A 17,715-nucleotide genomic window follows, 5' to 3' on the forward strand; every position below is an offset into this window, starting at 1 on the left:
TTCATAAGTCATAAATTTCATGATACAGTATGACAAAAAGATCAAAAACTATCATTGTAATAATCTAGAAACTGCTCTTAAGTGTCTTGTTTCCCATTTGTTTTTTAGTTTATTAACCTTTGCTGATTTTATTATAGAAAGCAGAGGACAATAATGTTTTTAAATGTTATGGACTACCTGACAAAGTTAAGAAAGTGTGTGCATTTCTTGAGGCTTTGTGACTTGATGACTGAACCAAGCTGGCTACTAAACTTTGCAGTAAATCAAAATTATTATTTTGACATCTGGAGTATCTGCTGTGCTTACAGAAAGCAGATCCACTTCATCTGGGGACTCGGAAAGTTTAGTCACAGTCCAAGCCATGGAAGAAACGGAGCAGGACCTGGAAGAAATCTTTAAGAATGAGAAATTGAAACAAGATTTATTTTTTATGGAGCGTGTCATTATGGAGAATATTTTCCAGCCTAAACTTGCTGCTTATCGACAGCTACCTATTATCCCTGGTAAACTTTAACATTTAAGAAACATTATATTTTACAACTTTGTGAACAGAAAAAGTGCCTCGCATCCATTCTCCCAGTTTCTTGTTCATGTAATCCAAAGTTTCTGCTGCTTTAGCTGTTTCATGTTTGATGTATGTATTCTTTCTTTTAAAAGATGCTTAGATCTTGGCCTTAAGTATTCCCAGTGACAATATCTTAGTTTTTGCATTGACTGTTCTCCCCAGTCTCTTGGTTACAATTTAAAATTGACCCTTCATCATTGAGTTAGCAACAGTTGTACCCTCAATATATGTGTTGTAAAAAAAGCATCCACAGATTTATAATGAATCTAGATGAAGAATAATCATTGACATCTTTTAAAAAATGTAGCTTGTACCTTCTCACCAAATGACAGGCTGTGCACTTGCAAGATGTATAAAACAACTTGCAACTATACAGAACCTTTAATGCAGCAAAACAAAATTAAATGCCAAGTCTCACATTGGGGTATCTTCTCTGTACCCTGCCAAACAACCTTTAAGTCACGGTTCAGCATTATCCCCAAAGTATATCAGGTAGCAAGTACTAAGCAGATCTCTTAATAATGTATCTGGAGGTACTGTCTTCAGCAGTACCTTGATAGCTTATGTTTTCTGAGGGGATATTTGAGTGCTTTTCAGAGACATCTGAAAATGCTGAGAGACATGATTTAAGTACATAGAAAGAAAAATTAATTAAAAATCACTTTAAATTGCTGTTAAATTATTGAAATATAAATATATCGCAAAATAAAAATTGAAACCAGCTTAGCTAAACTTACAACTTAATTAAAGGTTGGTGATCTCATTCAAATGAATTAAGCTGCACATAGTTGAAATAAAGTTAAGAGGTCAGTGAAGAAGTGTATCCAACCACTTGGCTCAGGAGATTACCAAATTCCTGCAAATCTAATAAATGCATTCAAGAACCAGAGGAATTGTGCCTGAATCTACAGTACCACAGCTAATCATCAGTTTGATTGGGCTCAATTAAATACAGAGATTCATCTCAATGGAGCACCTTAAATCAGATTAATATTTTAGGTGCAATCCCTCAGAGCTTCTTTGATGAAGGTTTACAATATATATTAATGATTTAGACGAGGGAATTAAATGCAGCATCTCCAAGTTTGCGGATGACACAAAGCTGGGTGGCAGTGTTAACTGTGAGGAGGATGCAGGGTGACTTGGATAGGTTAGGTGAGTGGGCAAATTGATGGCAGATGCAATTTAATGTGGATAAATGTTACATTATACACTTTGGTTGCAAGAACAGGAAAACAGATTATTATCTGAATGGTGGCCGATTAGGAAAAGGGGAGGTGCAATGAGACCTGGGTGTCATTAAAGGTAGGCATGCAGGTACAGCAGGCGGTGAAAAAGGCAAATGGTATGTTGGCATTCATAGCAAAAGGATTTGAGTACAGGAGCAGGGAGGTTCTACTGCAGTTGTACAAGGCCTTGGTGAGACCGCACCTAGAGTATTGTGTGCAGTTTTGGTCCCCTAATCTGAGGAAAGACATTCTTGCCATAGAGGGAGTACAAAGAAGGTTCACCAGATTGATTCCTAGGATGGCAGGACTTTCATATGAAGAACGACTGGATCGACTAGGCTTATACTCGCTGGAATTTAGAAGATTGAGGGGGGATCTTATTGAAACGTATAAAATTCTAAAGTGATTGGACAGGCTCGATGCAGGAAGATTGTTTCCGATGTTGGGGAAGTCCAGAACGAGGGGTCAAAGTTTAAGGATAAAGGGAAAGCCTTTTAGGACCAAGATGAGGAAAAACTTCTTCACAAAGAGAGTGGTAAATCTGTGGAATTCTCTACCACAGAAAACAGTTGAGGCCGGTTCATTGGCTATATTTAAGAGGAAGTTAGATATGGCCCTTGTGTCCAAAGGGATCAGGGGGTATGGAGAGAAAGCAGGTACAGGGTTCTGAGTTGGATGATCAGCCATGATCATACTGAATGGCGGTGCAGGCTCGAAGGGCCGAATGGCCTACTCCTGCATCTATTTTCTATGTTTTCAAGATATCAAGTGATCTTTAGTACATACTTCCAAAAATTTTAACAGCTAGGTGACTGATATTTGCATACTTTTCTTTTTATTTCCTCATTAGGTAATGTCTTCTATGTCTTAATATTTAATCCTTGATATTACCTAGATCCAGATGCAACACCTAATGCTGAAGAAGAGGCGGTAGACACTGTAATGATGTTGGATATCACGAGTCCAAGATTGCAGCCACTCTGGGCCTTTACATGTAGGCTCACCAAGGGACATAACGTTAGCTGCATGGTCTGGAACAAACACAGTTTGGTAAGGAATCTTACGGGGATGCTAAAATTTGTTATTCCTAACCATCAGAGTAACGGTGTACAATTAAAGGTATAACTTTGTTAATATGGTGACTTTGAAATTTAATCCTGCTTGAAATTGTGATTATTAACATGGGCTGTGTGAAATTGGTGCTGGCAGCTGAATAAAGTGTGGCAATCATTCTGCTAACACTACTCAGACTGCATATCAACAATGTACCATTTGGGATTCAGTGGGAAATTAGTTGATGTAGGAAACCAATGCTAATTAAAGGCAGGTTGCATCGTTTAAAATTAGGGATGAAAATTATTGTTCAGACAGAAATGGCTGCAAGCCCATTTTTAGGAAGGGCTTCCACATTTTTTTTAACATTGGCTTGAAAGCCACAATTATATGGTAGAGAAGAGATATCATGTTCCTTGTGACAAAACAGATCTGTAGTGTTTGTGGCAGATTAGTTCCATAAAAGGATTTGAAATAAGGACCCTTACTTAACAATTAAAAATTAGCTACTTGAAGCATTCCAGTGTGTGTCCAGACATCTACAAAACTGCCAAATTAAGTCAAGTCAACTTTTATTGTCATTTCGACCATAACTGCTGATACAGTGCATAGTAAAAATGAGACAATGTTTTTCAGGACCATGGTGTTACATGACACAGTACAAAAAACTAGACTGAACTATGTAATAAAAAAAAACAGAGGAAGCTACACTAGACTACAGACCTACACTGGACTGCATAAAGTGCACAAAAACAGTGCAGGCATTACAATAAATAATAAACAGGACAATAGGGCAAGGTGTCAGTCCAGGCTTCGGGTATTGAGGAGTCTGACAGCTTGTGGGAAGAAACTGTTACATAGTCTGGCTGTGAGAGCCTGAATGCTTCTGAGCCTTTTCCCAGACTGCAAGAGGGAGAAGAGATTGTATGAGGGGTGCATGGGGTCCTTCATAATGCTGTTTACTCTGCGGATGCAGCGTGTAGTGTAAATGTCTGTGGTGACAGGAAGAGAGACCCCGATGATCTTCTCAGCTGACCTCACTATCCGCTGCTGGGTCTTGCAATCCAAGATGGTGCAATTTCTGAACCAGGCAGTAATGCAGCTGCTCAGGATACTCTCAATACAACCCCAGTAGAATGTGATGAGGATGGGGAGTGGGAGATGGATTTTCCTCAGCCTTTGCAAAAAGTAGAGATGTTGCTGGGCTTTCTTTGCTATGGAGCTGGTGTTGAGGGACCAGGTGAGATTCTCCATCAGGTGAACACCAAGAAATTTGGTGCTCTTTACAATCTCTACCGAGCAACCGTCGATGTTCAGCGGGGAGTGGTCGCTCCGTGCCCTCCTGAAGTCAACAACCATCTCTTTTGTTTCGTTCACATTAAGAGACAGGTTGTTGGCTCTGCACCAGTCCGTTAGCCACTGCACCTCCTCTCTGTAAGCTGACTCGTTGTTCTTGCTGATGAGGCCCACTACAGTTGTAAACATGGTGAATAATAGCAGTTAGACACAAATTAACCAAACATCATCAACTGACATGGTCCCAGGACAAAATATCCTGAATCCTGGGATGTTAAAGAGAAAATGACAGGAGAAAGTGGTTGACTTATTTATGATATTCCAAACTACCCCAAATTCTGAAATGAAAATCCAAAAATGTAATTTCTCTGTTCAAAAAAGGAGAGAACTAGCAAAACACAATGGATAATTCTTGTAACAATAACATAGGTCAAGTTAAAATCTCTTATTGTAAATTTATTGTAATTTTTTACTAAGGAAGTATTGTAGTACAGGATATTTAGAAAAGCATAATCAAATTAAGGTAGTGGGTTAGAGCTCAGGTTGTTGATAATACATTGGTACATGCAGAGGACAGGCTAATTAACAGAAAATAGGAAGTATGGATAAACAAGTTATTTTTAGGTTGACAAGCTGTAAGCATTGGGTACCATGGGACCACTGTTGGCACCTCAGCTGTTTGTAACATACATGTGCCTATCTAATACTTTCTTTAATGGCCATAATGTATCTGCCTTTTCTACCATCTTTGGCAGGGCATTCCACACACACACACCATTTTCTGTGTGAAAAAAAAACAAACAAATAAAAAAACGTACCTCTTACATTTCTTCTATGTTTTCCACCAATCACCTTAAAATGATGCCCCCTCATATTAACCATCTCTGTCCTGCGCAAGAGTATCTGGCTATCCACCCTATGCCTCTTACATCTTGTACACCTCTATTAAGTGACCTCTCATCCTCCTTTAGCTCCAAAGAAACAAACCCTAGCTCCCTCAATCTTTTATCATAAGACATGCCATCTAGTCCAGGCAGAATTATGGTAAATCTCTTCTGCGCCCTCCCTAAAGCTTCCACATCCTTCCTATGAGGTGAGGAGAACTGAATGCAATATTCCAAGTGTGGTCAAACCAGAGTTCTATAGAGTTGCAAATTTCCTCATAGTTCTTGAACTCAACCTGCTGACTAATGAAGGTCAACACATTCCTTCTTAACTCTATGAACTTGCGCAGCAACTTTGAGGGATCTATGGACATGGACCCCCAAATCCTCTATTCTTCCACATTACACACACAAAATGCTGGAGGAACTCAGCAGGCTAGGCAGCATCTATGGAAAAGAGTAAACAGTTGACATTTCAGTCCAAGACTCTTCATCGGACTGGAGAAAAAAGATAAAAAGTCAGAGTAAAAAGGTGGACAGAGAGGGGAGGAAGAAATACCAGGTAGTAGGTGATTGGTGCAATCGGAAGAGGGAAAGAGGTGAAGTCAAGAGCTGAGAAGTTGATTGGTGAAAGAGATGAAGAGCTGATGAAGGGTCTTGGCCCAAGGCATCAACTGTTTATTCTTTTTCATAGCAGTTGCCTGGCCTGCTGAGTTCCTCCAGCATTTTGTGTGTGTTGCTTGGATTTACAGAATCTGCACATTTTCTCTTATTTGTGATTCCTCCACACTGCAAAGATGTCTTGCCATTAACCTTGTATTCTACCTTCAAATTTGACCTTCCAAAGTGAATCATTTCACACTTTTCTGTGTTGAATTCCATCTGCCACTTTTCAGTCATCTCTGCATCCTGTCGGTATTCCATCTGCAGCCTTACCAACACCACTGTTCACCCATCTGAGGCATGAATACACTCCAACTTTAACCACCCTCTGCCTTCTGTAGGCAAGCTAAATTACTAAAAATTGCTGAGAAAGCAAGATGTTAAGCAAACTCTTCAGACTTTTTCCATTTAAACAGAATTCTGCACTCTCATTCTTCTACCGTATGCATTCTGACCATATGCAGGTGTATATAGATTTGGTGGGTGAGCAAGAATTTAGGAGATGGTTATGTGAGGTTATCCACTTTGGTAGAAGAATAAGAATGCAGAATTCTGTTCAAATGAAAAAGTCTAAAGAGTTTGCTTAACAGATGTGCGCAGGGGTACTCAAAAGCTAAATACAAAATTAACATGTAGATAAAACAGGTAATCATAAGGCATATATTACAAGGAAGAGGAATACAGAAGTAGAAAGTCTTGCTACAATTCTAGAAAGTCATGCAGTTTTAATTTCCTTTAGAACATTCACAAAGTTGATTTCTGGAGTGATGGTGTTGACTTGGGTGGTGAAGTTCAGCCTTCGCTTGTTTGATTTTAGAATAATGAAGATTGATATTATTAAACCATGTAAGGTTCTATGGGAGCTGAAGATTACTTGCTTTAGCGCTAAACTGACTACAGCTGTGGCCTGCAACCATCAGCACTCACCTCATTGCTGAACTGGCTTTGCAGCCAATGAGCTCCTGGACTGGCTTCACTTGCCTGAGCACTGAACTGGCTCCATGGCTGTCGAATCGCTTTTGGGGACTCTGCAGTTCATGTTCTTGGTGTTACTTGTTTACTTTTTTCAAATGCTTGCACAATTTCTTTTTTCACAATTTGGGGGTTTGACAGTTTTTGTTGTGTGGGTTTTTTAATGGGTTTTAATGTGTTTCTTTGTTTTATGGCTGTCTGCAAGAAGACAAATCTTAAGGTTGCATATAATGTAGTGTACATACTCTGATAATAAATGTACTTTTGCCAGGACAGATGCTGGGTGGATGCTTTTCTTCATAAAAGAGTCCATAATTGCGTGGCATTGTTTCAGAGTAAGGAGTCTCCCACTTAAGATAGGAGGAGGATTTTGTGAGCAAATAAATGTTGGTAATTCTCTATCCCAGAGCAGTGTGAAGGCTCAGTTATTAAATATATTCAAAGCTGAAACAGATCTATGGATTATATGGCAAGGATTTTGAAGAATGGGTAAGAATGTGGAAATGAGGCCAGGATCATATTAACCTTAAATTTTGCTGACTGGCAGGATAGGCTTAAGAAGTCTTGTAGACTGATAAGACTTCTTCTATTCCATATTAGACTCTTAAGCATGTATCGTGCCTGCTAAATAGTGTGGTGCAATCAATTTTCCAGGTTTTTGTAGTTCATCCATTCATAATAGTCCACTGTATTATCTACTTATTCCATATTAAACTACTGGATCTAAGGATGAAAAGTTAATTAGTATGGATAAAGGAAAATTTTGGAATGAATGCCAGAATAGTTATTTTTTAAATGGTAAGCATTGTATCAAACTGATCTCAAAATGAAATTTAAAGACTTCCTAGCTGTTTTGTGGATGTTGCTTGTGTACCTTTGTATTGGATTTGAGTTTTAATGATGGGGAGTTTTTATTAAATAGATTCTCTGTTTGCAGGGAATTTCCTAATAAAATGATATTTCATGATCAGTTGATTAAAATGTTAAGAAATAATTACAATTGTTAGAACTCTGAAAAAATCAGATGATTTAGGATTATGTTTTTATGTCTATCATAAAAATTGTGTTTTGTTGACATTCAGGACCTACTAGCAGTAGGTTATGGAAGCTTTGGATATAAGGAACAAAATGGAGGATTGATTTGCTGCTGGTCACTGAAAAATCCAATGGTAAGTTGTAAGTTATTGAAACATTCACAACTCAGGCAATATTTTAATTGTGCCTCTGGTTTCCGCCAAATGATTTACGGTAGAGTTTTAATTCTAGATCTTTTTCATCTCTTGGCTGAACACAAGAGACTGTAGATGCTAGAAATCAGATGTAATACCCAAAAAGCTGGAGCATTTCAGCAGGAATTCAGCAGGTCAGGCAGAACTTATGGAGGGAAATGTACAGATGACTGGCATGACCTCATCGACATCAGTGAGACCTAATTCAGATTTGGGGATCACCGTTGAGTGCCTTCAGTCAGGACCTCCCAGTGGCCAGCCATTTTAATTCTCTTCCCCATTCCCATACTAATGTGACAGTCCTAGCCTCTAATGCCAAGTTGAGGCTAGATGCAGATGGGAGGAACAGACTCTACCTTGATAGTCTCCAGCCTGATGGCATGTACACACATTTCTTTAAATTCTGTTAACCACTCCCATCTATCCCAGTGACTTTTCCCTTATTGCACCATCCCCTCACTCCATTTGCTAATCTGCTAATTAAATTTGCCAATGACACTATATTGATTGGCTTTATCTCAAACAATAATGAGGTGGCCTACAGAGGAGAAGTCATCTCTGACATGGTGACGTCAAGAAAACAACCTCTCACTCAATGTCACAAGAACAGAGCTAATTGTGGATTACATGAGGAATGGAGACAGGCTAACCCCTATTGACATCAATGGATCTAGGGCTGAGAGGGTAAACTGCTTCAAGTTCCTCGGCATCCAGATCACCAAGGACTTCACGTGGTCTGTACACACCAGCTGTGTGGTGGAAAAGTTACAACTGCGCTTCTTTCATCTCAGACAGTTGAGGAAGTTTGGTATGGGCTCCCAAATCCTAAGAACCTTCTACAGGGGCACAATTGAGAGCATCCTGACTGGCTGCATCGCTGCCTGGTATGGGAACTGTACCTCCCTCAATCGCAGGACTCTGCAGAGAGTAGTGCGGATAGCCCAGCGCATCTGTAGTTTTGAACTTCCCATGATTCAGGACTTTTACAAGGACAGGTGTGTAAAAAAGGCCCTTAGGATCATTGGGGACCCAAGCCATCCCAACCACAATCTACTCCAGCTGCTACCATCCAGGAAGCAGTACCGCAGTATAAAAGCCAGGACCAACAGACTCTGAGACAGTTTCTTACACCACGCCATCAGACTGCTGAAGTCAGGCAGACCTAAGTGTACTCTATATTGCATTGACTGTTCTATTTATTATAAATTATTGCAAATTACTATGATTGCACATTGCACATTTAGATGGAGATGTAACGTAAAGATTTTTACTCGTGGTGTATGTGAAGGATGTAAGAAATAAAGTCAATTCAATTCAATCTTATTTCCCTCTCCTACACTCTCAATTTGCCGATCATCCAGTCTTCACACTGGTTTCCCCCCCTCCTCACCTTACCTTCTTTATGAGGTTCATTGTCCTCTTTATCAAATTCCATTTTTAGCTCTTTGTCATTTCCACTCATCACCTACTAGCTTCTTGGCACCACAATAGCATAGTGGTTAGCTCGGAGTGTCGGAGTTCAATCCTGGCATCCTCTGTGAGGAGTTTGTAATTCCTCCCCATGAATGTGTGGGTTTCCCCCAGATATTCCGGTTTCCGCCCACAGTCCAAAGACTTACAGGTTAGTAGGTCAATTGGTTATTGTAAATTTATGTATGATTAAGCTAGAGTTAAATTGGCAGGTTGCTGGTGGCACAACTTGAATGACCAATATGACCTATTCCATGCTATATCTCTAAATACAAATAAAAATTCCCACTTCCACCCCCACCTGCCTACCACATATACCACCCGTACCTGGATCTAACTATCATTCACTAGATTTTGCCCAGCTCCTTCCCAACCTCACCTTCTTAAACTGGCTGTATCCCCTCTTTCTTTCCTATCCTGATGAATGGTCTTGGCCTGAAATAGCAACTGTCTATTTCCTTCCATAGTTACTGCCTGACTTGCTACGTTCATCAAGCTTTAAGCTGGGGACAGTTAGTCATTTGGAGTTCGGCTTGTTACGTATCCCGTAACTGGATCACTTACCAGCAAAGATAGAGAGGTCCTTTGAAGTCTGATGGCACTACTTTCAAAAGTTTTTATTTATAAAGGGGCACAAAAATAAGGTTAATGCAAACATTCAGATAGTATACGTCGTCAATACTCAATCTAAAGCGCAGGTATAGTAATAATCAATAAGAAATAAGCTCTATCGTTGTCTAGGGTTAATAATTTGTCCGATGGAAATATAAAAATCTCTCGAGTTCATGCAGGCTTTCTGCCTTTGTGGGGGGGAGGGGTGCTGAGTTTCATGTGTCGGAGAGAGAAAGAGATTGGTGGTGAGAAAAGAAACTTGCCCTTCCTTTTTGCCACAAAACCGTTGAATCGGGAATGTGGGTTCCCCGTTGTCAGTTCGAAGTCCTTTTCAATGTTATCAGCCACTCATTTCCCAGGCAAAAGGGGAACGAAACCACATGTGGCTTCCAAATAGCTTCCCAGTATCACGGGAGCGATGAGCGATGGGGTCTCCTCCTGTTGCGTCGCTGAGGGCCTGCCCCCTTCAGTCCACCTTTTTATCCTTGCTTACGGGGTCTCAAATGTCAATCAGGTTGGGATGATGCAGTCTCTCTCCGTCACTCCATCCACGTTGCCCTGAGGGTATACATGTAGTACAGTTCTCAATTCACAAAGGTGTCTCCAAGAGACAATGACCACAGTCGCCAGCTTTTGCCTCGCCGTGAAACGAGGGACACCGCACGTATCTTTCTCTTCTCTTGGGTCATTGACCCCCCCCCCTTCACTAGGGCTCTTGCAATTCTCACAAAGGAGGGGGCTGGGATCATAACAGTCAGGTTATCCATGATTTTATTGAATGGATGAGCAGGCTTTAGGGGCAGCATGGTAGCTGATGCCATCATGTTTAAATCTAGATTTCTTTAAGCAGACTGAACTTCCTGAACTACTGCTAACTGTGACTACATTTGCTACCTAGTTTACCATGTTGCTTCTAGTTATGCCTGCAGGATGAGGTAATACAATTAGATTCTATTACTTGACCAAATTTTATTTTAAAAAATAAGTAGGATCAGAAGAATACAATTTTGTACTTAACCAATTTATTGTAATATGGCAAGACAGCACTTATTGCCCACCCTTCATCATCCTTGAAAAGATCCAAGATTCTTGAACCTATACAGCCTTTCTGCTGTCTTCCCTCACTGCTGTAGAGTAGGGAGTTATAGGACTGGGGCCTGTTAATGTGGAAGGAATGGCTGTATATTTCCAAGCAAGGGAGGTGTGTATCTCTGAGAGGGACCTGCTGTTGGTTGTTTTCTGATGAACTTATTGCTTTTGTCCTTCTTGGCAGAAGATTCTGTCAAAGTAACCATGGTAACTGCATGGTGCACGGTTTTGAAGCATTGGTTCCAATTTGCCCATGGGATGTATAAAATGTTGCCAGCAGTGAAAACTATTTGATTTGATTTTAAAAGATCAATTTATTTTGTGCTACAAAGACTATTTACAGAATACAAGCTATGAAGTAGGATATATTTATTTAGATCACTGCTTGTCAACCCGAAAACTTCTACCCAACTTATCATCAGCTATCTGTTTCCTTGCAGCAGAGTCTCTACCTTTTTAGGAGCACTTGTCTCCAATTTAAGATGAGCTTCAAGAAATAAGTCTATTTGGCAGAGTTGCAATCTATTAATATGTACAATATATAAAGAATATAAGGTAAATATTAGATCAATGCTTTTTGAGGCCTTTATGCAGATCTACACACCTACACTGACATTCTTTCAGTTACATTTTTTCATATGGCTGATGGTTCGACAGAGACCAGTTGGACTGAAGGCCCTGTTTCTAAAGCATAGAAACAGAAAACCTACAGCACAATATAGACCTTTCGGCCCACAACACAGTGCCAAATATGTATTTTGAATATACTTAGGGTTACCCATAGCCTCTTTTTTTTTAAGGTCCATGTACCTATCCCAGAGTCTCTTAAAAGACCCCATTGTATCTGCCTCCATCACCACCGCCTGCAGCCCATTTCATGCACTCACCACTCTCTGCATAAAAAAACTTATCCCTGACATCTCCTCTGTACCTGCTTCCAAGCACCTTAAAATTGTGGCCTTTCGAGTTAGCCATTTCAGTCCTGGGAAAAAGCTTCTGACTATCCACATGACCAATGCCTCCCATCATCTTATACACCTCTATCAGATCACCTCTCATCCTCCATCACTCCAAAGAGAAAAGGCCAAGTTCACTCAACCTATTCTCATAAAGCATGCTCCCCAATCCAGGCAACATCCTTATAAATCTCCTCTGCACCTTTTCTATATGCACCACATCCTTCCTGTAGCAAGGAGACTAGAACTGAGCAATGTACTCCAAGTGGGGTCTGACCAGGGTTCTATATAGCTGTAACATTATCTTTCGGTCCTTGAACTCAGAAGGCCAATGCACTGCACGCTTTCTTAATCACACAGCATCTTTGAGTGTCCTATGGACTCAAGCTCCAAGATCCCTCCACACTGCCAAGAGTCCTACCATTAATACTATATTCTGCCAGTATATTTGACCTACCAAAATGAACCACCTCACACTTATCTGGGTTGAACTCCATTTGCCACTTATGAGCCCAGTTCTGCATCCTATCAATGTACTGCTGTAACCTCTGATGGCCCTCCACACTATACAGAACAGCCCCAACCTTTGTGTCCTCAGCAAATTTACTAACCCATCCCTCCACTTCCTCATCCATAGAACAATAGAACCATAGAACATTACAGCACAGAAACAGGCCTTTTGGCCCTTCTTGACTGTGCCAAACCATTTTCCTGCCTAGTTCCACTGACCTGCACCTAGACAATATCCCTCCATACCCCTCTCATCAATGTATCTGTCCAAGTTTTTCTTAAATGTTAAAAGTGAGCCTGCATTCACCACTTCAACTGGCAGCTCATTCCATACTCCTACTACTCTCTCTGTGTGAAGAAGCTCCCCTAATGTTCCCTTTATGCTTTTCCCTTTTCACTCTTAACCCATGTCCTCTGTTTTTTTTCCTCCCCTAGCCTCAGTGGAAAAAGCCTGCTTGCATTCACTCTATCTAAACCCATAATAATTTTATACACCTCTATCAAATCTACCCTCACTTTTCTGTGCTCCAGGGAATAAAGTCCTAACCTATTCAACCTTTCTCTGTAACTCAGTTTCTCAAGTCCCAGCAACATCCTTGTAAACCTTCTTTCAACCTTATTAATATCCTTCCTGTAATTAGGTGACCAAAACTGCACATGATATTCCAAATTCGGCCTCACCAATGTCTTATAAAACCTCACCATAACATTCCAATTCTTATACTCAATACTTAGATTTATAAAGGCCATTGTGCCAAAAGCCCACTTTACGACCCTATCTACCTGTGACGCCACTTTTAGGGAATTATGTATCTGTATTCCCAGATCCCTCTATTCTACTGCACTATTTACTGTGTATGTTCTACCTTGGTTTATCCTTCCAACATGCAATACCTCACACTTGTCTGCATTAAACCCCACCTGCAGTTTGTCAGCCCATTTTTCCAGTTGGTCCAAATCCCTCTGCAAGCTTTGAAAACTTTCCTCACTGTCCACTACACCTCCAATCTTTGTATCATCAGCAAATTTGCTGATCCAATTTACCACATTATCATCCAGATCATTTATAAATGTCACAAAGAGAAGGGGTCCCAGAACAGAACCCTCGAGGCACACCACTGGTCACTGACCTCCATGCAGAATATGACCCATCTACAACCACGGTTTGCCTTCTGTGGGCAAGCCCGTTCTGGATCCATAAAGCAATGTCTCCTTGAATCCCATGCCGCCTCAATTTCTCAATAGACCTTGCATGGTGTACCTTATCAAATGCCTTGCTGAAATCCATATACACTACATCTACTGCTCTACCTTCATCAATGTGTTTAGTCACATCTTCAAAAATTTCAATCAGGCTCCTACGGAATGACGTGCCTTTGACAAGGACATGCTGACTATTCCTCATCATATTATTTCTTTCCAAATGTTCATAAATCCTGCCTCCTAGGATCTTCTCCATCAACTTACCAACCACGGAAGTAAGATTCACTGGTCTATAATTTCCTGGGCTATCTCTACTCCCTTTCTTGAATCAGGGAACAAAATCTGCAACCCTCCAATCCTCTGAACTTCTCCCAGATCATTGCCAGAGGCTCGGCAATCTCCTCTCTTGCCTCCCACAGTAGCCTGGGGTATATCTCGTAAGGTCCTGGTGACCTATCCAACTTGATGCTTTCCAAAAGCTCCAGCACATCCTCTTTCTTAACGTGTATATGCTCAAGCTTTTCAGTCCGTTGCAAGTCATCCCTACAATCGCCAAGGTACTTTTCCCGTAGTGAATACTTAAGCAAAAGTATTCATTAAGTACCTCTGCTATCTCCTCTAGTTCCATGCACACCTTTCCACTGTCACACTTAATTGGTCCTATTCTCTCACGTCTTAACCTCTTGCTCTTCACATACTTGTAGAATGCCTTGGGGTTTTCCTTAATCCTTGAAGGCTTGTCAAGGCCTTCGCATTGCCTCTTCTGGCTCTCCTAATTTCATAAACTCCTTCCTGCTAGCCTTATAATTTTCTAGATCTCTATCATTACCTAGTTTTTTGAACCTTCTGTTATCTTTTCTTCTTGACTAGATTTTCTACTGCCTTTGTACACTAGGGTTCCTGTACCCTACCATCCTTTCTCTGTCTCATTGGAACATACCTTTGTAGAACACTACGCAATATCCCCTGACCATTTCCCACATTTCTGCTGTACATTTCCATGAGAGTATCTGTTCCCAATTTATGCTTCCAAGTTCCTGCCTAATATTCATATTTCCCCTTACTCTTACTTTTGTGCTGTAGTGTTCTACGACTCTACATCTCTAAAAATTTACTGAATTAGTTGAATTCTTTAGGATTACACTTGTATACAACTTAGCGCTGCTCTGCAGAGTATTGATTTGTTATAGTCCTCTTGGTCCTCCAGTCCAAAAAGTCATATCTGCATTTCTCTTTAATTTATATTAAAAAAAATCTGCAACTGTGCTGGTAATCGGATGGGAACCCCTACCATCCTGTGGTGCACAAATGCATCCCATAGTTTTCTTTTTCAAGTTCTGAATACTAGTGCAGGATTTGGTTTTGTGTGATAGTGTATGAGTTGAGTGTAATTTAGCAACCCATTTTACATTCCTCAATTATTATTTGGGGAAATACCATTTCTTTAGAAGAAAGATGTTTTTGAATCAGGATGTGATAATAGATGTACTACTACTTCCACCCTCAAAAAATGTACATTTGCATTTGTACTAGTGGCCTGAGCGCATCTATCACTGTGAAAGTGGTGTTACAGCATTGGATTTCTCTTCGGATAGTCCCAATCTGCTGGCAGTTGGGTTCTACGATGGACTTGTGGCTATCTACAATGTACGCAACTCTGAAAATGGATTGGTTCTGGATAGCAGGTGAGATCACCAAATTATTTTGGTTACCATGACAATGCAGTGCTGAGCATCATCGTTTTTCTTTTTCCTTGAGTTGGTTGAGTTCCTGAACTTATGTAGTTCTGATTGCTAAGTCAAAAGAGAGATAAACTCAGCAATACTTGGTTCCAGTAACAGATTGTAGTAAGAAATGAGGCGCGCAATACTATTTAATGCATTTGGGCATACAGTCTCTCCATTTAACTCAAGGATTTACCACTGGGCAATTCCATTTGGATCTATCAGCCAAAGTTAAGATTCACCCTGTTGTTTTTAGAGCACCAAAATAATTTTAACCAAGTGTTTATTTGCCTCTGAATTGAAACCAACCATCTTTGTAAATATTAGGCCTTTGATAAGCTGGAACCTGTATTAAATTATTTGCAGTAATATAGAACCACTGGCATTTATCAGTTTAAATGGCAGCAAATCCATATTTTCAAACTTCCCTGCATTGGAAATCCCAAACTCACTTGTCAATATTTAGTGGTACATGATTAATACACTATATACTCAGTTCCATTAATTTCAATAGTGATTGTTGGGGTGTGAATTTCTTTATTTTTAATTTTTCGCATCTAGACAAGTTGGGGCCATGGCGGTTACATTTGTCAAGGGTTTCAGGGAAACCTTGGTAGCCATTCTACTTTAGTGCATTAGGTCCAAATACTGGAGTGTGGGACACTTTGACTGTGCAGGATAGTGGACCTGGCAAGTTTGGATATGGGGTGACTCCAGGATATGAAATGTAGGTGGTGGTGATGAACGCCAGCAACACCTTGTTTGTTGTTCATGGACAAGTACTCTTTAAAAAGTTGAATATCATATTTCAATTGGGGACTTTAGAAAAAATTGTCAATTTTATCATTTGCAGTAATGATATGAATAAGCACATTGGCCCTGTCTGGCAACTGAAGTGGACTGAACAGGATAGAAATTCCAAAGGGGATGAAAAGGAAGGGACATTGTTCTCCATTGCCGCAGATGGTAGGATTGCCAAATGGACCCTTGCAAAAGGACTGGAATCATCTGGTAAGCCTTGAATCCAATCATAGAGTGTTGGAGATGGGAAGAAGCAGTAAATTACTGTTTATTTTGCCACTCTTAAGTTGTCTCTGAAGTACAACTGAATAAGGAATTGAGGCTTCAATTTTGCAGCGCCAATTCCAAGGTTAAATTTCACTTAAAACAGATATTTTTACGTTATAATTCATTGTTGTCATTGTTCAGTTGTTTAGTTGAGTCTGACTCTTCGTGATCTCATGGACCATAGGGTCCATAGGGTTTTCATGACAAGATAGGGAAGTAGATTACCAGGTCTTTTTTCCATGCAGATACTGCTGCCCAGGTTGGGACCTGGTTGGGTTTAACCTCAGGATCATCTGCCTTGAAGTCCCATGCTGATGCCACTACACTACCAGCCGGCCCATAATTCATTACAATTTCTTATTTATTTATCTGTCTGAGGCTGAATAAGTTTCAGGCAAATAAATAAATAAATCCTCACTTGCGCTGTTATCACAGGAATGTGAATTCATGATGTTTCATTGTGTAACATTCATTTTATACCCCAGATTTAATGAGGATAAAACGAACAAGTGTACAGACATCTAAAAAAATTATGACTGATAAAGAAAAGAAGAATGAGGCATCTATATCTCACCAAGCGCCAGGGATGTGTTTTGATTTCCATCCAAAGGTATGTTTAATAAAATCTAAACTTTTGGAACATAGAGTGTTTCAGCATGGTACTGGCCCTTTAGCCCCCAATGTTGTACTGACCTTTTAACTAACCTAAGATCAATCTAACCCTTTCCTTCCATATATCCCTCCATTTTTTCATCATCCATGTGCCTATCTAAACTTCTCTTAAAGGCCCCTAATGTAACTGCCTCTACCACCATCCCTGACTGCACATTATGTGCACCCACATTTTCTGTGCAACAAAAAACTTTACTCTGATATTCCCACCATACTTTCCTTCAATCACCTTAAAATTATGCCATTTCTGCCTAAGGAAGATATGTCTGGCTGTCCATCTTGTATACTTCTATTAAGCCACCTCTCCTTCTCTTGCTCTACAGAGAAAAGCCCTACCTCACTAAACCTATCCTCCTGAGTCATACTCTTATATCCAGGAGCATCCTGATAAACTTCTCTGCATACTCTATAAAGTTTCCACGGCCTTCCTAGAATGAGACAATCAGAACTGAATACAATATTCCAAGAGTGGTCTAAGCAGATTTTTATAGAGCTGCAACGTTAGCTCACAGCACTTCAA

The 17,715-nt window shown here is 40.2% G+C and overlaps 1 protein-coding gene across 3 annotated transcripts in view; it reads left to right on the forward strand.

Annotated features, from left to right (window-relative positions):
- dnai4 (dynein axonemal intermediate chain 4) overlaps positions 1-17,715 on the forward strand; it is a 94,808-nt gene that overhangs the window by 43,879 nt on the left and 33,214 nt on the right. For all 3 annotated transcript variants that reach the window (XM_059984372.1, XM_059984374.1, XM_059984373.1), the window contains 6 exons: positions 309-503; positions 2,690-2,844; positions 7,745-7,831; positions 15,265-15,416; positions 16,309-16,466; positions 17,009-17,133. In XM_059984372.1, coding sequence (XP_059840355.1) covers positions 309-503; positions 2,690-2,844; positions 7,745-7,831; positions 15,265-15,416; positions 16,309-16,466; positions 17,009-17,133 — 872 coding nt within the window. The remainder of the gene's footprint in view (positions 1-308; positions 504-2,689; positions 2,845-7,744; positions 7,832-15,264; positions 15,417-16,308; positions 16,467-17,008; positions 17,134-17,715) is intronic.

This window comes from Hypanus sabinus, chromosome 11 (assembly GCF_030144855.1).
Source record: "Hypanus sabinus isolate sHypSab1 chromosome 11, sHypSab1.hap1, whole genome shotgun sequence".
Lineage (NCBI taxonomy): Eukaryota > Metazoa > Chordata > Chondrichthyes > Myliobatiformes > Dasyatidae > Hypanus > Hypanus sabinus.